Genomic DNA, 19472 nt, shown 5'->3' with positions numbered 1-19472 from the left:
ACAAACATCAAAAGAGAATCCAACATTGCTCGAGATGCCAACGTAACAATCAATCAAAAGAAACTCTAACAATGCGCGAGATGCTAACGTAACAATCGATCAAAAGAAGATATTAGCAGTGAGCGAGATACTAACGTAACAATCCATCAAAAGATAATCTTAACTTGCGCGGGATACTAATATAACAATCCATCAAAAGAGAATCTTAACTTGCTCGAGATACTAACATAACATGCAATCCATCAAAAGCGAATCTTAACTTGCGCGAGATACTAACATAACAATCCATCAAGAGAGCCAAGCAGTGCGCGAGATGCCAACGTAGCAATCCACCAAAAGAGGAACTTAGCAGTGAGCGAGATACTAGCATAACAATCTATCAAAAGAGAATCTTAACTTGCGCGAGATACTTAAGTAACAATTCATCAAAAGAGAAGCTCAACTTGCGCGAGATATCAACAATACAAACCATCAAAGGAGAATTAGAATCTTAATCAAAACTGCATCAAAATTCTCGAATGTGATTGGTTATAACAAGCCCGATTTGAGCGCGAATAAGATAGTCTATGCGTCATGCTTCTAATTGGACAGTGTAGTAGGACAGTTAACACGTCATGCCTGTTTAATTGGACAGAACGCGTCATGGGCGTGCGCTGTTGTCTTGCACTTCGCCTAATCAACTCTTTTTTTATGAAACGTATAACCGATGTACAGTTTCGTACTCAAATTTTATCATAGTTTTACTGGTAACAGAACTTCATGTCGTCCAACTCTGTCTGTAATCATACTCGTAATTAACAAATCACTCCTACGATTACAGACCGAATTGGACTCCACACGCTCCTATTACCATTATTATTAACAGAGCGCGAGATACTGACGTAACAGTTAATCAAAAGAGAACATGTGTCTTCGTATCTCGTTAACGACTACGGACGCTGCAACTTTGAGTCTTGCTGAGAAACCTGGCCATTTATTTACAGCGTAACGATGTCTCGCTCCTCTTTCGTTCTTATACCGCCATTTTGAACTTGCTTAGCAACCTGCCCACTTGCCTGAGGCTTCATGATGTTAGCTCCTCCAATCTTCTCTCAGCAATTAAAAGAGTCAAATTTGTAATGATATTTTTTCCCATGACAAGAGTGACAATTGTTTTTTTTTTTTTTTTTTTTTTTTAAGCGTTTTGTATTTTTTGGTGCGGATGAGGTTACGGATTTGTTCTCAAAATGGCGGCGTCCTCCAAACTCGACCCAAGCCTCCCTCGCATTTTCAGCCCGCCGTTACAATCGCGCCGTTTGCTAAATCGCCCCGTTTACAAACTAGCTTAAAACAGACAACGGAGTCCTTAGTTAAATATTGAGTGCATTTAAAAAGACGACCATTTTATAGTGAGGTTAGTCTTCGGGATCTTAAGAGTTGGTAAGGGTTTTAATACTACATTGAAGAGTAAAAAATGTCATTTTCCTCTCCAGTCACTTTTTCCGTACCGCCACCGAATCATCCCTCGATTCTTTGCCCAATCATTAGTTGTCGTGTTTCCGATATTTTGGGGACATTTGTTCCTACTACTCTTTATCAGATTTTAGGTCTAGAACAACAACATGGTCATCAAATAATCTTAATTAAAAAAAAAACGAACGAAAATCCCTCAATTTACAATATTTGTTCAAAAAATTTTATTACTCTATGTTACAAAATGTCCACTGTGTTTCTCTTTACTTTAACGAAATATAAAATAAACTCTTATTTAAACATTGTATCTGTCAATTTTCTACACTACACGAAACTCGCGCAACGCTTGAAAGTAAGTTTAATAAAAAATAATTGTCCGAAATACTAACTGGTGAGAATATAAAACAAAATTTTGTTTCGATCCCACTGTCTTTAACAAATTCTTTCGTACCACGAATGTAATAAATTTAATTAATTACTGGAAAAAATGACTAATAACTAACGCTTCAATTACACGCGATTCCACTTTTCTGTCGGTGAAAGTTACTGACTGCAAAAGGCGTATCCGAAGTTTCTTCAAAGTCTTCCACATCCATGTCATTTCCGGCAGCATCTCGTCTCCTCGCTGCGGACGCTTGCTGTTGAAACGCTCGACTGTATTTCAGCGATCGAGCAAATGACGATCTATGCTCAAGTTCTGGTTTTGAAGTGCGTTCCTCGTCTTCGTCCAGCGAAATTATTTCTGTATCATCATTTGGCTGATCACGGGAGACTGAATATTCATGTAACCCGATATTACTCGCCGTACTTCGCCTTCTACTCCCGGAGAGCGTGTTACTCAAGTCGATGCCCCCACGATTCGCTCCCGGAATAGTCGAACTACGTTCTGCAATGTTAACCTTGAAGCTACCTTCGGCTCTCTCTTCTTTGGCCAGTTCCTGAGATGAAGGACTATTCCTGTATCTGTGGTTTCCTTTGCCTTTCAAGATTTTAAACTCCTTTTTCAGAAGCTTCCCAGGCCCGCTGTGTTTCCTGAGCTTTGTGGAACCACTTGGTGGGAATCTGCCCTCTCCTGTCTGAATAAAATTTCCATCCGCTATTTGTGATGCCATATTTAAAGTAGAAATGTCTATATTGGGCATAGACATTGCTTTTGCTCCTCCATTCCAAGCCAGGCTTCGACCAGTGAACTTACCTCCTGAGGAAGAAAAAAACAGAAAAGGGTCAAAGAAGTTCCCTGTATTTCAAACCTTTACGATAATTCATGTTCTGTTTTGAGCTCAACGAATGGACTAATGCCCTATTTAAAAGAATCCAGCCGCAGGTAAAAACAAATCAAAACAAATTGTGTTGTTCCTGGCTTTCATTAGCTCTGTGATTGTTCCAGGAAACTCGCGGCACTTTCTAAAACAAGCAGATGTAAAATGAATACCAATCACGACTAGCTCAATCGCGGCCCACCGCACTTGTGGGGCAGTTTTCATTGTGTTGTCATTTATCCCCAAGGGTATTTTCCATACTTCGAAAAGCACTCTATACGTAAATAAGATGTTATCTGTGCAAAATAAATTTGATTTTCCTGTTAACAATCTTCCGTACTCTGACAGATTGACCTTTCTCCATTTACATAAGGATAAGCTATTTTTGATCAGTGGTTATGAGCATTGGCTTTGTGTGGAGGAAAATTAAATGAAGGATTTCTCTGCAAAGACTCACCTTTTTGTTCCCATGATCTGCTTCCTCGGAGTGATTCTCGCTCTTCAGCCACATCATATCCACTGGGTAACAGTATCTTGTACGTCAAAGGATACCACTCAGGTTTAACCATTTTAGCGTAACCTGCCAGTGGTAGAGTCACACAAGCGATAGGCTGTCCTTGAGTTGTTACACGATTGCGACCGCAGATCGTCAACAACACATTGCAGGTTTCCACATTCACCCTCCTCAGTTCGTCAGCATTGTAACGAAAGGTCTCTCCAAATGTGGTTGATATGCGATAAACAGGTGCTGAGTTGCCTTTTGATGAGAGAATGAAGAACAACATAAGCATCCATAAAGAAAACATTTGGCAATTCAACAGACTGACATCTTAATTTTTTGGTTCACCCATCCATTTTCCCTTTGAAAAAGTGACTAACAAAAACAACAAACTTACTTTGGTCTTCACTCTTCTTTCTGTGCAAGGATGAACGACTTCCCCTCCTAAGTGAGGAGACTAATCTTTGTCCCATTCTTTTTCCAGGACTTTTTTCACTCTCAGCTTCCTCACTATCCCATAAAGTAACACTATCTCTTGACTTTCTTCCTTCTACTGGACTTCCAAGTTTGAGTAAGCACGTTTTGCGTTTTGTTTCCTTCAACTTGTCGGGAACAAGATATCCTTTAACGTAGACGTGTGACATGTTGTGACCTACAAAAAGATTTGAAATGGTATTTCAATGATTCATAGAAGCTCTGCAGGTGAAATTTAATTCTAATACCCGAATAATAAGACATTTTAGAGGTTTCCTGCTACAATTAGACTACAAGCAGCTCCTCCTTTCCTGAGAAGTCCATTGCAGAAAAATTGGAGTGAGTTCTGTGCAGTGTTTACATCGATCTTTTTTTCATTTTCTTTTTCATTTGAGTGATGCCCCACCAAAAAGGAAGGAGTCTGTTCATAATCTATGATTAGGTTGGATCAACCATGTTAATGTAGATTTGCATTTCCCTTCACTGCAAACAACCAATCATTAGTAAAAGGTATTGCAAACAGAAAGGCATATTTTACCTGCAGGAAGTTTCACATCTTTAATTTCTCCAACATGAATATCAAGAAAGCGTCTATTGGGGCTAAAATCTAAGGATACTTTCATTTCTCCAGGCCCTATGAAAAAAATGATAACAAATGATAAATTGGTTATACATTTTTGTCTCATTTTGGCATGTGTCTAAATGTTTGTCTCTTTTTTACAGTACAATTTCCTTATGTTGCAAAAGAAAGTGCTTCTCAATCACTCTGACATTGAAAGGGTTAATTAATTCTCTTTGTGTATAAATGTGAACAGTTACCTGGTAAATATGCCACATAGGATGATTCACAAAAGCTGTCACTGGAACCTGAAACACAAACCCAAAAAAATCAATAAGTATCACTTCAACTTTCGATTTAATACTGATAACAATACACAAAACACTCCAAATTTAAAACTAACAATTACAGATTGCTTTGTCTATGTGAGTTTATTTATTCAAGTCAGGTCCACCACCCTTGCATTTGCACATGAATCAGCCGAGTATATAAACTTCCTGGTTACAGTCTAAACAAAGGTATAATTATATGCTGATAAATATTGATGACTCACAAAAATGTTTTTCAGATATATATGTAGTCATTGACCAATAGTTGTTGAGAGACGTGTTAAACATCACAATGAAAGTCTTCCAAGCCTTAATTACCTGAGCTACTTGATGTCATGCTTTCCCATGAGCTCTGAGAGCTGTCTGACCGCGGCGACGACTGTCTATTCTTCTTTAGAACTGGGCTTTGACTCGCTTTGGGACCGTATAACTTAAATTCAAAAAAATCTTATTTGTTTCAAAATGAGATGGTAAGAAAAGACACCTGAAATCTGCCACAGGTAGGCCAAGAAAATAATGGAATGTTTGGTACTTGGAATATTGCCAATCTCTATCAAATTGCTCTTTCAATGAGCTAGGTTTTGGCAAAAACTATAATTTTCAAAACATTTCTTAGTTCTCTGAAAAGAGTTGATGTCTAAAATGTTTAGAGTAAACAGCAGCAGCAAAATTATTACAACATTTTGAGATTTTAGCTGAAATAACCTTCAAGTGATATTAGAGCGGTGTTGGAAGTCAGATTAGCAGTTTATTTCTTAACCTGAAGATGTTTTGGCGTGTAAATTTACCTTTCGCACAGAGTTTTCCTCGATTGGAGAAGGGTTTACTTTAATGACTTCTTCAGCACCTAGAATGAAGAAAATAAAGCCAAAATAGATTTAGCTAAGCTGGTTAGAAAAGAATGATTGAAAAGTATATTGGTTGAGTGATTCGAGCAGGAAAGCTAAATAAAATTAGACATGAGTTGAAATAAGCAGAGAAGAAAATCAGTACATGAAGATTGCAACAACACCAGAAACCTTAGATGTCTTAGTACGCAATGTTGCAGCTGTAGTTACGCAATTGTGAGCGAAAATAAGGGCGCTAACTCTTCGATTGAAAGACCGTCGATCGAACAACGCAAGACTACAAGAAATATTGCTTTCACTGCACATTAAGGTGCAATATCCCTGCATTCTCTATTAAGTATCTCCGAATATATCCTTTTCGGTGTGTATAAAAAGATTCTTGTACGTGTTTATCCTTAAACAAGGAAACTAAAATAAGTAATACTAATAATGCTGAGTAAAGTTCATTTGGTGAAACATTACAGAAAATTTTAATTCGATTGATTCTTTGTAAAGAATTCATAGGTGTTCCTGACGATGTCAAATTTATGTTTTTTTTAAGGAGTATTTAAATTTGAACTTATAAAATGTTTGACTCGTGGTTGATGTAACTTCGTAAGGAAGTAAGACATCATTCCTGTATACGTCTACGTGATTGCCGCTACGATTCAAGCTTTTTATGAACGCAAGGTCAATTTACGGTGTACTAAATATGCTGTTGCGTTTTCCTTAACTGGCAAACAAACAAAACTTCATATGGATGCTTTGTCAGTAGCATTGTCGACATCACAACAAGGTTCGACACATATCCACCTGTTTTAGAGAGTAAGTGATTTGTTTCCAGTACAAATGAAAACGTCTTAGAATCATTTTTCTAATTGTTTCGCAATCTCGATGACCAAATAGAATTTACTTACGTTGCCTCGCAAGAAAATCCAAGCAATCATCCCTAGCACAACTCTGGGGTATTTTCCCTTCAGCGTTCCTTAAATCCAGCCGCGCGCCAGCGCGCACCAAACTGCGAACAACTTCTAAATGACCATTTATTGCAGCGAGATGGAGAGGGGTACATCTTTGGCTATCCTGAATATTTGGGTTGGCACCACCTTCAAGAAGTGCGATTGTTGTCTCTAGGTAGCCACAGGAACTGGCTTCGTGCAACGCAGTCCAGCCATTTATTCCCAGGGCGTCCAGATCTAATCCTTCCCTTATCGCTTCGCGTACTAACTTGAGGTTGTTCAGTCGAGCTCCAACGTGAAGTTTACTTTCCTCTTCCTCTTGATCAGCACGGATCGTCATATTCCCTGAGCAAAAATGCTTTGTTTAGGTTATCTAGACATCTACGTAAATCGTAGATCTAGATCACCTCGAAGTCTTTAGTTTCGAAGCGCAAGAACTTCAATTTGTGTTATTCAAGCCTTCTTGTTGAATAGTACAATTTTTTCTGGGACATGGAGATTAGGCACGTGTCGCATTGGCAACGAGTAAATATTTACCCCTTTTTTAATAAACTATCTTATGATTGGTCAAAAACTTGAGACGATAAGTTTAGCCAATCAAATTAGATCTCATATCTAAAGTCAACAAGAATGCAAACCCAACCATTGCTAGGCAACGAAGTTCAGAATGGCCGCTGATGGCGGGAACAGGTCTAGCGGTGCTTGAAGAAAAATCGCTAAGTCTTGGAAATAGGAGCAAAGATAATCCCTTTGTAAACTTTTAAAATGGGTGACGCTGCTTCAACGAAGGAAGACTACCTTAAAGTCTGTGCCGAACTGGAGAAAGAGCCTGATACGGGAATCTTAGCTGTTTTGAATTCTGCAGTAGATGACAGTTTTCTGTGAGTTTTAAGTTCTTGCTTGCATTTTAGCCTATTTCAGGAACAAAATAATAGGATTAAGTATTTTTGATTATGGAACTTATGAATGAGAAATTGAGCAAAGCTTGCTCCACGCACACGAAATGAAAATTTGTAGCTTTCAGTTCGCTTGATGAGGTAAAAAGTTTAAGTCTTTCTTAGCATCAAGCTGCGGATTGACCTTAAAGTACACGTTTCCACGGGTAACTTGATAAATTTGTTAGAATCAAGGGACCAGGAGTAACCAACACACAGTTAACATCTTTCTGAATGTAATCTCCGTTTGTTTGGTTGCCAAGCAACCAAAACATTAATTACAATGCTAAAAGACATGTTTTTGCAACCCACGGGTTTGGTTTGATTTGGATTTCTCATGAGACATGGAAAACATTTAATTCCTGCTTTGTTTTGTTAAAGTAGATTTTTAAATTAATTTATTGTATGTTGTTCAAGACATCAACAGGAAAGCTGTGAAATTAAATCAGAAGTGCTCATTTGAAAATGTCAGTTTTTGATAATAAAAGTGGAAGTGTGTAGGTGTGTTTGATAAATCAAGGCCTCTGTAAAAAAAAGTGATAAACTTTATTCTCATAATTTTAGAGTCTTTCTTCTCTGTCTCTGGTAAAGAACCTAAAACAGTGAGATAGTTATTTACTTGTGTGAAATACTTAATGCTGTCAGTAAGTTATTCATAGACTAAGTTACAGAAAACTGTAATTTATTAATTTTATGTTACAGGAGAACATCCTCAATAACTTGAACTCCCACTCACTGAACTCTGATATAACAATTTTCTTTACACAATAATCATACTGTGTATTTTTACAATACATGGGACCCCTATAACTCAATCTCCGGGGGATACAAAAAAGGTTCAAGTTAGTGAGGGTTTAGTTTTTGTGCTTGGTGCTGAATTTCAATTATCCTGATAACAATTAATGAGGAATCGTGGTTCGACCATTCTTACAAGATCAATAGTCAATTTCAAATTTTATTTTGTTTTACAAAAGCTTTTTTTAACAAGAAAGTTTAGTCTGCAGGAAAGTTTAGCCTAATGTATTAGGTTTTTTTCATGAATGTTATCCTGTCAGTATCATTTGCAATTGAAGATTGAGACTTGTCAATCAGCTATGTTCTCACACTTTGAGAACATGTTTATCAACTGATGTTTTTAATTAAAGTTTGATTTATTAGGGTAAATGTGAGGCAGGGGAAAGTAATATTGATTTAATTTAACATGAGTTTGAGTTAACAGACTTTGAGTTAGCTGGGGTCAAATCCAAGGGAAATTGGATCTGGTTTGAGTGAGTTGAGTTTTTAGTAATAATTACTTTTTGCACTTAAAACATGTCTTTGTTTGATAGCAATTTTTAGAACAAACTAATCAACATCACATTGTCCTTATAACATTATCAAGTTGAATTATTTATTCAAGAAGTGTGTCTCCCTTTTTTAATTGATAATGAATTCTCCCATATGTTTTGCTTTTTGACAACAGGGATCCCATCATTGAGTTTGACTTGTTCCTACATGGTAACAAACGGAATGAGCGCAATGAAATGTACAGAAGACGACTTACTGACGAGGTACTATTGGAATATTGTTATCACTCCTTGCTTTAGCTGAATACCAATTTCTTATTATTTTCTCAAACCATTTTAACCATTCTCTGACCATTTTAAAGATAAAATCTTGCTTCCTGTTCATAATTTAACATACATGTCTGTTTGCATATTTATGTTTATCAAAAACTGTGTACTGCAATACCCAAGAGTCATGTCATACTCAAAATTGTGGAAAAAAGTTAAGCTGTTGGCTGAAATTTCAAGTGAGGCTGCTCAAGGATTTAAAGATTGTTGGTGCCTATCATCAGAAGTGCCTGCTTGGCTTTCCAAGTGATTGCCAGTTAAAAATTCATCGGGGAATACTGTGAATTCAGCAAAAAGCCAGCCATTGATATGATGGCTTGTTTTATAATTAATGTTCTTTCTTTCTTGTTCAGGATGCATCCATATTGTATAAAACATTAAGAAGCAACACTTTTGTAATTGGACTTGATTTAGGATATAACTGCATTGGAGATGATGGTGCCAATTTGATAAGTCAACTTCTCCAGGTATAGTTTGAAAATGACTCAGTTATTTTGTAGAATAATAATAATAATAATAATGATAATAATAATAATAATAATAATAATAATAATAATAATACAAGAAGAAACAACATTTCATATCCCATAAGTTAAGGGGTTCTTGAATGTGATGAATAAGACTGATATGAATCAAGGGGTAACATAGAGTATCCTTAGTAGTATTTTAAAGGGGGTAAGTTTCTAAAGAAACTGTCATGCTGCATTGGTGGGGTGGGTAATACACTTGCTAATTTGATTTTATCAACTGAGTTGACGTGTAAATTGGCCACCTTGAAGAGTTTCTATGGGTTAAGCATTACTCCTTCATCAGAAGGAACAAACAAGGGTTAATGCTTGAAAAGTCAACACCAGATTAACTTATTGCGGTGGTTAATTTAATTATCAACTTATGATAAGTTTATAAAACAAACAATCTTCACTTGTAAGATTGATCTAAGAATTACTTTTTCTGTTTGTTAAAAAAATACTACTGCAATGAACCCTTTTGAGGCACAGGTAACTGACATCAATGTCAGTTAAATAGGTGATTTTCTATTTTACAGGAGACAGTTTGTCTTCAGTGGCTAGTGTTGAGTTACAATGACATAGGACCTGCTGGAGGTGAGGCAATTGCAAAAGGATTGCAGGTAATTTTAAAATCTTTATGAGCTAATTCAGCTAAAAAATAGAATCAAAATGAAATGAGATAACTGAAAACTAATAAGTATTAGTGTAGCAGCAGACAGAAAATGATGCAAGGCTCTATTGATATCTATCCTGCCCCCAGTCAATCAATATGGCCCCTATCAAAAAATGCCTCTTTTAGGTACCACAAATGTGGACTGTTGACCGCTGAGTTAAGGGTATGGTTGTATCAATACTTTGTTTACAATTTCAGGTCAATGAAACCCTTGGTAAACTGAGATTAAATGGCAACAAAATAAAAAACAAAGGTGGAATGGCCATTGCAGGAGCTCTGCAAGTAAACACAATGCTAGAGGAACTTGATCTTGGTGAAACTGACCAGGTAATGGACATCAAAATTGATTTGGTAGAGTGAGTTTTACTCTTGGTGTTGCACGGCAACACTCAAGCCTGTTCTAGGAAAATAATTAAAAACTGGTTATTCATTGCTCCTTAAATTGATTTGCAACCCAAAGTTTGATTTTTTTTAAATTACCAAAGGAATCATTGTCTTGCAGGAGATAGAAAGCATAATAGCAATGACCACTGTACTGAACTTGAACAACACGTTAAAATCTGTGAATTTGAACAGACCTGTACTCTTTACCCGTCAGGTGAGATAGTAATTGCATATTATAAATCTGTATTTCATATGCTTTAGTTCATGTACAATACAGATGGCAAAATCTAGCTTGTTCCACCATTTTTGCACATTTGGTAGAGCACTGCATCAGTCATGGGTCATGGGTTCAAATCCCATACAGAAATACATTTTTCAGGCCTTATTTAATCAGTACTGCTCAAGTATTGTTCATTACTGAAGATCACTTTCATATTTACTTTCAGTGGTCTGTTGAGAAATACCATAAAACACATGTTCACTGTTTTTTTTCATCTATAAATAATTTGCTCAGAATGTTTACTTTAATTTGGTAATTTTCAGGAGGAAACTACAGTTCATGTGGCCAAAATGCTGAAAGTGAATGTTAGACTACGAGAAATCCACCTAACACATTATGACATGAGAGACTTTGGTGCTGAGAGATTGAAGGAAAACCTCACAGATAACTTAACACTGACACACCTGGATTTAAGAAGGTAATCATGAGTAACTAAAGTAAAAAAAGTAAAGCCTTTATACACACCCAAATGACCCATGGGGCCAGTGCTTAACTCCGGTTTCCTTAGCATGAAGCGGCTAGGAGTATTGCTACTCCCACCCTGGATGGGATGCTAATCCACCGCAGGGTTACCCCCAGCATATTTGCTGGTACCCATTAGTACACCTGGGTGAAGAGAAGCACTGTGAGAGTAAAGTGTCTTGGCTAAAAACACAACACAATGACCCCAGCCAGGGCTTGAACCTGGACCACTTGATCTGGAGTCGAGCGCACTAACCACGAGGCCACCGCGCCTCCACATGAGTAACTAAGATGGAGAATTAATACTACTACAAATTCATCCTGACAGGAAGGCTGTGATCATATGATTGTGCAGCAACTTACAGGCATTGTTTTCTGTAAAATGAATTTACTGATAGAATTTATGGTATAAGCATCAAACACAATTGCGGTACTTTCAATGTAACTCTTGTTATATTAGTGGCTCAGAGGACATGCCCAGCTGTGTTATAAAATCTTTTGAATGATGTGACCTTTCATTTCTATCCCTCAACACAGCAACAACATCACAAGAGATGGTGCCAAACATCTGGCTATCCTTCTGAAGAGCAACACTCCTCTTGAAGTACTGAACTTGGCATACAACAGAATTGAAGATGATGGGGCCATTGCTCTGGCTGATGCATTAGCTGCTTACAACACCAACCTTACCACGTAATGACATTTAGCTTGTGCAATGTACTAATGACTGTGATTAGAATTATTATCAGCCATTCAGTCACTTTTCATTCTGCCTGAATCACTGGGGCAATCTTTAAATCTTCCAAATGAGCAAATCATGTTAATTCATCTGTCAATCCATCATTTAATCACCCAATCCCTCACTCAATTCATCAATCAACCAATAAAAAAGACCAATCAGTCAATCAATCAATAAATCAATTAATCAGCAATTAGCATAACAGTGAACACACATAGAGGTAGACTCAGCTGGGAAGATTTTCAGTTTGTGTCCTGTTATGCAGCATAAAGACTCATTCAGTGCTCTCAAGTGCAATACATTGCATACAGCCCTTGAATTTACAAACTTCTGCACTATATAAAGCTTTCAAACTTCCAAGAGAGAAATCATGAAGTAAAAACACACCAGAACTTGAAATTTTGTGAGTATAATCAGAAACTTCAACATCAAGTGAGCAGCAAAACAAAGAAGATAAATGTTCTTACTAATTCTTGGTAAGGAAAGTTTGGAGGCAAAATACACTTAACATTGTTATATTTCACAGGTTGGTAATTTGTAGCAATAACATAGCTGGTGATGGATTATGTGCAGTGGCCAAAGCAATGAGAAGCAATGGTGCACTTCATGCTGTTTACATATGGGGAAATAAACTAGAAGAACCAGCATGCAGGGTAAGTGCGATGTACATGTAACACAACAATTCAAATCCCCATATTGGAGTGTACGTACATGTAAACATAACAGACAGCCAATTATGTGACATTGTAGAAAAGCCAGATAATGCTGTCTAACAAATAAATCACTATCCTGTGGATACCCAACCTTCAAACAACCAGGGCCAGATGGATATATTTGACAAAGATTTTGAAAATTGAGTTTTTTACACACCAAATTTCAGTGAGACTAGGAGGTGCAATGTGAGAAATCTCAGCAAACTAAAAAAAAAATGAAGAACATGTTGAATAATATTTGGGGCCTGGTTGTACAAAGCTGGTTAAGATAACCCAGGGTTAGTGTAAAATTTAATTTCAGATCTGTAAGGTTTGGAAGAAAATTTAGGTAAATCCCATTTTTCTACAATTTGATGATTGAATGCTCCTAAAAGGATTGGGAAAATTACCCCAAAGGTCTTTTGAACAGAGAAATAGAGAAACCCGGATTAATATTTAACCTTGGGTTACTGCTAATCAGCCTTCCAACACCAAGGCCCAGTTCACAAGTACCAACAAAGTAGTAATCTCCCACTCAGTGTAATGTTGGTTTGCTTTTTTGTAGGCTTTTCAGGATTTGTTGGACGGCCCTGTTCCTCGTCTTGACCCAAGCAATACAGATGTCGAGCCTTACATAGTAGATGGTGTGGTATATTTAGCAAGACTGTCTAGCCCATTTTAGTAAAACTTAAGGATGAACAGACTGAAAAGTTATCATAACTACATAGACTGGTATGTATCAAGTGGACTTTACCTCATCAACATCTCTTGCAAATTGTGTTATTTTCAAGTTCTTAGGAACTGTTGTGTACTTGTTATGAATTTTCTTAGAGCGACACTTCTCATCTAACACTGTTCCAATGCTATAGTGATAAAAATTAATGAAGAGATGAAAGACATATGGTTTATGCTGATACTAAATATTTATTGAATAAATGATTATTTTTTTATGCAACTTGAGTTTTGTATAAAGATCTTACTCTGGACAAAATGCACATTTCATACATCAAAATCAACTTTTATTGAGTTCTCATACTGGGAATCTCATCTTGTACATTGTAATAACAACAGTAATATCTATGTTATAAATAAAGGGAGTGCTCCCACATGGAATTCAAACATGGTATAGTTTGAGGATTGTTGACACAGAATGACCTGATAGATGTTTTATGAAAAGAGATGTTTTTTCAAAAAATGTTTTAGGACAATCTTTTGACAAAAGAGTCATTCAGCACCCGTCCTAAACTCTAAATTTAGAGTTTAATGTTTCAAGCTCATGGCCGCAATTCCTTTATGCTAACATTGATTGAGTAACCCCTGTCTCCTTCCACTCCCCTCCAAGCACCAAACTGAATGGTTATGGCTCACATCAGTTCATGTGAACATAACTAGAACCAAACTAAAACACCCTCCAACCAGCTCAGTACAAGTTTCGGTTTTTGGGTGTTACAGCTTACTAAAGCTGTAGATCCACATTGTAGTTTCTTTACTGATATTCAGGATGAGACCCAAACTTGCTGTCCAAAAATTTCAGACCAGCTTGTTTTCAGTTGAATCATACCAAAATTTCCCTCCAGATGCTGATAAAGACCTTCTCCAGAACATGATCAAATGTCATCTGCCATGATTTTCACTTTGATAAAGTTACTTGTAGGCTCCACAATCACTCTGTTAGAAGCCCCTATCTGCGACTCACTTCCAAAGATGGAGTTGTCACTTCCACAATGAATCCCTATTGCGCAGTCGTGACACCAGCTGAGTCATTTACACCTTCCCCAAATTCAACAGTTGAATATGAACGCAAAGCCAGATCAGACGGAGCCTTGATGCAAGTGGAGGAAAATGCAATAGATTTTTCATGGAAAGAAGTATTCCCTGATAAATCTGACATTGAGGAAAGGCTTCCATCTGAACTAATAACACTTGTGTCATTAAGCATGGCATCATTGAGACTTAGCTCATTTGCTGCAACTACAGTCTTGGGTGTGGTGGCAGATTCAGTTCCACTACTAGATGTACCACTTTGGTTGGCAGGACTATCCTCTAAAGTCACAACGTCATGTGTTTCTATACTAGCCCCTTTTTCAACATTGTCAAAATGTTTGGATAACTCACCTGAAGCAAAAAAAAATTGTGCCAATAAATCTCTCAATCTTTCAATCAGAGTTAAGGGATACTCCTTATGGAAGGTAAAGGTGCTGCCTGCAAACATTGTCGTGCATATCCCTGGAGCATACACAGTTTACCTTGCATGGGAGGTGGGAGCATTGTGACTTGAAGTGACTACCATGCATTTCCTCAAGATTTTCTGTTACCAATTATTTATTCCTGGGAGGAGAGAAGCACCCATAAGAGAGAAGTGTCTAGCTCATGAACACACCATAATGACATCAAGCCCTTGTTAAAACTCAGACAACATACTAGCCATGAATCTCTACAACAGAGGGCCTTATGGAACAATTATTTTCATCAACCCTGCTACAGCAAATTGAGATTTAAGAGAATTCAACTGAAAGTAGCATACTTGAAATTTTTATCACACACTCAATTTTATAGGTCAAGTGCAAAATTGAATACACAAAAATTTGAGTAAAAAAAATCAGACCTACCATTCATAGCGCTTTGCTCAAAAGAAGAAACTTTGGACAACTCTTTGCTGTCTGATGACTCAGTGGAAACAGGCATTTCAGATGAGTCAGCTAGGGAAGAAGTTGTCCTTGTTCGTTCTGTTGAAGTAACAGCCCGTTGCCATGCTGGAATGCTTGGAGCACCTGGGGTGGAGCCCATCACTGGAGATGGGAACTGTTTCCTACACAAAACAAGATTAAATATTCAGTTGAAGGCATTTCTCTGGGAGTAATCCCTTGATGCTTTTACATGTACATGTTTAGTCTAACTGAGTGCAATGAGGACACTATCAATCTCTAACAGTGACCAGCATCTAATTTCTCCTTTTAGTAATACTACTGAATGATTCTTTGACATCATGAGAATAAAGGAAATGATCACCAACCTAAGAAACTTTGATTGTTGCGCAAATTCTCCTTGTCGGCGTCAAAGGAAATGTACAGAGAAGAGTTTGGAGAAAATGGATACTGATGCCAGGGTGTAAGGAGTTAAAAGGGTAACAAATTCACAAATAGAAAATTCAATATTTCATGATTACACTACCAGTAACTTGTTTGTGTTCTGCTCACCTGTTCAGGAGAAGACCTTTCAGTGAAAGAATCTCCCCTTTCAAATCCCCAACAGTATAACTTTCAGATGGTAACAGGGCTACCTTAGACTGTAAAAAAAAAAAGAAACAGGAGTCAAACAGTTTGAGTGCTTTGTGCTCTGGATATAGGGAAAGGATCATCACAAGTTTAAAGTAACAGAAAGAGCCAAGAATGAAGATTACATTTATATACATTTTTTAATTTTTCTGAACCAAAAGTTGTTTTTTTCTCTCTCTCAGAGATACAGCTGTAAAGTACATTTAAAAAACTGAAACATTAATTTTGTTGTTGTTGCCTGCTTGCCTTTTTTCTTTTTTTTTTTTTTTCCTTGTATACTTACCCTTGTAAAAGTCATTAATGTTTGTCCAAATGTTATCAGTTAATTGCATAACAGCTATTACTGTGTTACTATTTTGGCAAAAAGCCGCTCTACTTATATGACCACTCTGCCATGTATAAGGCTAAAACCAGGGGCTTAATTATTGTTTACCATTCCCCATTCTGAAAACATGAAACACTTGTGATCAGACACATCCTACGACAAGAGACACAGGGACAGAGTGCTGAGGAAAGAGGGCCACAACCTTTAGATGCACCAAGGTTTCTCATAACCCCTACCCTGGCTAATGCTCTGTGAGATGATCTGCTTTAATCAATTAAAGTTAAAAAATAAATATTACCAATATTAAGTAAACTTTTTCTTGAATTACCTGAGTGGAAGCTAGGTCAAGAGCTAAACTTTGAAGTTTGTTTTGCTGTTGCTCAAGAAGACCCTACAAACAATTAAAAAAAATAATAAACTGTGTGTGGAGAAGATGAGGTTGGTAATAAGGGAAACAAATAGACTCCTATTGATGCACATTTGATAGTCAGCCATGAAAAATTCAACAGTCATCTATAACTTGCCAACAAGTTTTACTGAGTTGAATGCTATTTTGAACTTGTAAGAGAACATGTTACCCAATTTTAAATATAAGTATCACTCACCTCCACAGATTCCAAGCTTTTTTGTACTTAAATAAAAAGAAAAGAAGAAAAAATAGAAACAAATGTTAGCTATACCTGTGATCTAAATTGAATTTTTTATATACGATAGATTATTACATTTGTTTTGGACAATTTCTTTTTTCTAGTGACTTGGTCCATGACTTAATGAAATCTACTGATTAAATTGTGCATTAAACCAATAGAAATGGAGTAAACCAAACTAGTTTCAGTTAGAAACTAGTGAACTACATATCCCTTCATGAACAATGTAGAATTCATTTACAACAAAAGAACACAACCAGTTTAATACATTCTTTAAGTCATTCTTGATGAACAAAGTTGAGTGAATGATGGGTTAGGGTTAGGATCAAATTTCATTGGATCTTGATGAAATGTCCAAGTTCATACATATGTACCTCTCCCTTCCATGTTGCCTTTTAGTTCTGTCACAGTAGTTTCTATTTTCTCCAGTTTCTCTTCTTCTTTACTTTTTGTGTGGTAAAAGTATGGCAGAACAAATGTCTACAAAAAAGGACACAATTGTTCCACAACGATTAATTCTATTTTTTAACAGAAAAAGCTGGTGACCAGCAGCACTAACTGAAACCAAAGGACAGCAGAACCCATGAACCCAAAAGGCATAATGTGCTGATAAATTTAAAGCTGGAACCTTGCCTTCCCCCCTTGGGGCAATGCATGGGGAAGGGAGAAATTTTTTTTTTCACCACTAGGCAGTGTGCATGGAGTGAATGCATGTTCCCTGAATGTAACCTGTGGACAATGTCTCTATGGTTTAGGCAGTAACTGCAATTAGTACCCACAAATTATTTTTCACATCTAAAAGTTTATATTATTGCAAAATTATTTCTAAAAATAAAAAAATGTAGGGCAAGGGAAAAAAATCCCTGAACTGAGGACACTGTTAATATCCTACTTCTAAGGAGAGGTGACTTATAATCATACTTAATTGAAAGACCTTGTCAATATTCCATTTCCAAGGAGAGGTGACTTAAAATTTTACATTGGTAAGTAGTTAAAAAGATTTGAGGATTTACCTTGAAAAGATGAGCTAGTGTATATCCAATTCCTCCTCCTAAGATGGCAGCTCCAACATAACTTCTCCATGGCATCGGAGGTAAAGGCAGCCCTGAGGCATGACTGGTAAAATACATAGTTTAAACATCATTTTTGAAAGATACTTAAAAACAACAACACATGATACACGTTAGTACATTCACCCTTAAACCCTTTCGCTCCCAAGATCTGATTAATAATCCTCATTACTATCTGCCACACAATTCTTATGATGTTAGTTTCGAGAATTTGTTGTTCAATCAACAACTAGTCCCATCATTGATATTTTTCTTTCTTCTCGTGACTTGTCTGCTTGATATTGTAAATATACAGTAACACTTCCTGGAGGTGTCTTGGTCACCTATGGGATTTAAAGGCTTAACTCCCAGAAGTTATTGAAATGTAACTTCTCCCTTTAATATCCTTACTTTTTCCAGCAAACAGGTAATGAGATTAATCAACTGTATCAGGGTGATGTCTTTATTTTGATCTAAAATCAAATTATCATGAACAATTTACAAGGACATGTGTTAACCAGCTTAAGGGAAGAATAAACAATCAGATCTTGGAAAGGTTAAAGATTGATCACAGCATAAAAATACACCTCACCTAAAGCAACAATCTCAAAAGAGAAAGGATAGCATGGACATATACAAATTAAATTTACCAAACAAGTAACCATTAAAAAGTTGTTAACTCACCCTGAAGGTGGAACCTTGGTACCTCTCAGAGATGGAGGTGGGGAATTTGATGGCCCTGATATCTACAGTACAAAGGATAACGTACGCCAAAAAAATTTAAAGAGTTTTGCTTTGACTGATGCTAGACAAAATGATACCAAAATAAATAAATTTGCAATCAGCATTATTACCTCATCAGTTGCTGTTCCTGATATTCTAAGCGCTTCTTCTATTTCATCTTTGGACAATCCTGTGAAAAAAAATTAGGAGTGTGTATTTTTTTGTCACTAACGTTTAGTGACCAGACCTCTCTTCTGTACTTCATCTGAATACAGTCAATGTTAGGCAGAAAACTTAGCATACAACAGCAGCACCACGGTCATACATTATGATTTCGTAACGTTATCAATACCTTTCTTCTCAAGAAACGCTTTACGTGCTGACACTGGAGTTTCCCTTACTTTCGGATTTTGAAGAAACTTCACTGCAGTGTTGATCTATCGAGAAAAGATACGTAAAATTTGATGGGATGACGGTGCAAAACGTACTGATTTTTACTCTTCAAACCAACGCAATAATATAATACTGTACCCTTTTCTGTCGCAATTCTTTATCTTTCTCCACAGCAGCGTCATCAAGCTTTACAGGAAGACAATCAGTTCTCAGTATTCAAAAATATCACCAAAATCACATATAATCTGGACACACTACATAACAAACCTCAGACGCCATCTTGACACTCTTTCTCTTATCCAGTGCTTGATTTCTAAACTAAGTAGTCATTGGATAAAACTGAAAAACCTTTATCCAATGAAAGAATCTGTACTGTACTATCTCATCCCTTCGCCCACAGTCTTACCTAGACAGC

General features: G+C 36.8%; 3 protein-coding genes across 5 annotated transcripts; 1 reads left to right on the top strand and 2 right to left on the bottom strand.

Moving 5' to 3' along the window:
* Window positions 1-1602: 1602 nt before the first annotated feature.
* Window positions 1603-6830, bottom strand: LOC113680705 (uncharacterized). Its single transcript, XM_027197747.2, has 8 exons — window positions 6317-6830; window positions 5361-5419; window positions 4891-5002; window positions 4504-4551; window positions 4223-4318; window positions 3608-3862; window positions 3169-3468; window positions 1603-2650 (listed from the first exon to the last, which is right to left on the bottom strand). Exons 1-8 carry the CDS (start codon window positions 6696-6698, stop codon window positions 1959-1961), a joined length of 1944 nt encoding a protein of 647 aa, XP_027053548.2. The 5' UTR covers window positions 6699-6830; the 3' UTR covers window positions 1603-1958.
* On the top strand, window positions 4836-13764 carry LOC113680707 (leucine-rich repeat-containing protein 34). Of its 3 annotated transcripts, none has more exons than XM_089180698.1 (10): window positions 4836-5072; window positions 8756-8843; window positions 9260-9373; window positions 9952-10035; window positions 10287-10415; window positions 10591-10686; window positions 11016-11170; window positions 11752-11907; window positions 12480-12606; window positions 13211-13764. In XM_089180698.1, exons 2-10 carry the CDS (start codon window positions 8817-8819, stop codon window positions 13325-13327), a joined length of 1005 nt encoding a protein of 334 aa, XP_089036824.1. In that variant the 5' UTR covers window positions 4836-5072; window positions 8756-8816; the 3' UTR covers window positions 13328-13764. The 3 variants fall into 3 exon arrangements, with proteins under 3 accessions (XP_089036824.1, XP_027053552.1, XP_089036825.1); XM_027197751.2 differs by lacking the exon at window positions 4836-5072 and adding an exon at window positions 6978-7239; XM_089180699.1 differs by lacking the exon at window positions 4836-5072 and adding an exon at window positions 7991-8561.
* Window positions 13648-19407, bottom strand: LOC113680706 (peroxisomal membrane protein PEX14). Its single transcript, XM_027197748.2, has 12 exons — window positions 19325-19407; window positions 19196-19243; window positions 19017-19101; window positions 18796-18854; window positions 18626-18687; window positions 17906-18008; window positions 17267-17372; window positions 16851-16876; window positions 16574-16636; window positions 15843-15931; window positions 15255-15454; window positions 13648-14760 (listed from the first exon to the last, which is right to left on the bottom strand). Exons 1-12 carry the CDS (start codon window positions 19334-19336, stop codon window positions 14378-14380), a joined length of 1236 nt encoding a protein of 411 aa, XP_027053549.2. The 5' UTR covers window positions 19337-19407; the 3' UTR covers window positions 13648-14377.
* Window positions 19408-19472: the final 65 nt, after the last annotated feature.

The sequence above is a fragment of the Pocillopora damicornis genome, chromosome 8, assembly GCF_964200805.1.
Source record: "Pocillopora damicornis chromosome 8, jaPocDami1.2, whole genome shotgun sequence".
NCBI classification, from domain to species: Eukaryota; Metazoa; Cnidaria; class Anthozoa; order Scleractinia; family Pocilloporidae; genus Pocillopora; species Pocillopora damicornis.
This window is presented reverse-complemented; position numbering and strand designations above follow the sequence as displayed.

Coding starts and splice junctions, on each gene's coding strand:
- LOC113680705 (XM_027197747.2), bottom strand. CDS start 6,698: ATGACGATCCGTGCTGATCAAGAGGAAGAGGAAAGTAAACTTCACGTT. Junction 4,319..4,503: donor CTATGTGGCATATTTACCAG/GTAACTGTTCAC, acceptor TTTTTTTCATAG/GGCCTGGAGAAATGAAAGTA. Junction 3,469..3,607: donor AAAGAAGAGTGAAGACCAAA/GTAAGTTTGTTG, acceptor TCTCATCAAAAG/GCAACTCAGCACCTGTTTAT.
- LOC113680706 (XM_027197748.2), bottom strand. Junction 18,688..18,795: donor CAGGAACAGCAACTGATGAG/GTAATAATGCTG, acceptor TTTGTACTGTAG/ATATCAGGGCCATCAAATTC. Junction 16,877..17,266: donor AGGCAACATGGAAGGGAGAG/GTACATATGTAT, acceptor TTTTTATTTAAG/TACAAAAAAGCTTGGAATCT.
- LOC113680707 (XM_027197751.2), top strand. CDS start 7,124: ATGGGTGACGCTGCTTCAACGAAGGAAGACTACCTTAAAGTCTGTGCC. Junction 9,374..9,951: donor TGATAAGTCAACTTCTCCAG/GTATAGTTTGAA, acceptor TCTATTTTACAG/GAGACAGTTTGTCTTCAGTG. Junction 12,607..13,210: donor TAGAAGAACCAGCATGCAGG/GTAAGTGCGATG, acceptor GCTTTTTTGTAG/GCTTTTCAGGATTTGTTGGA.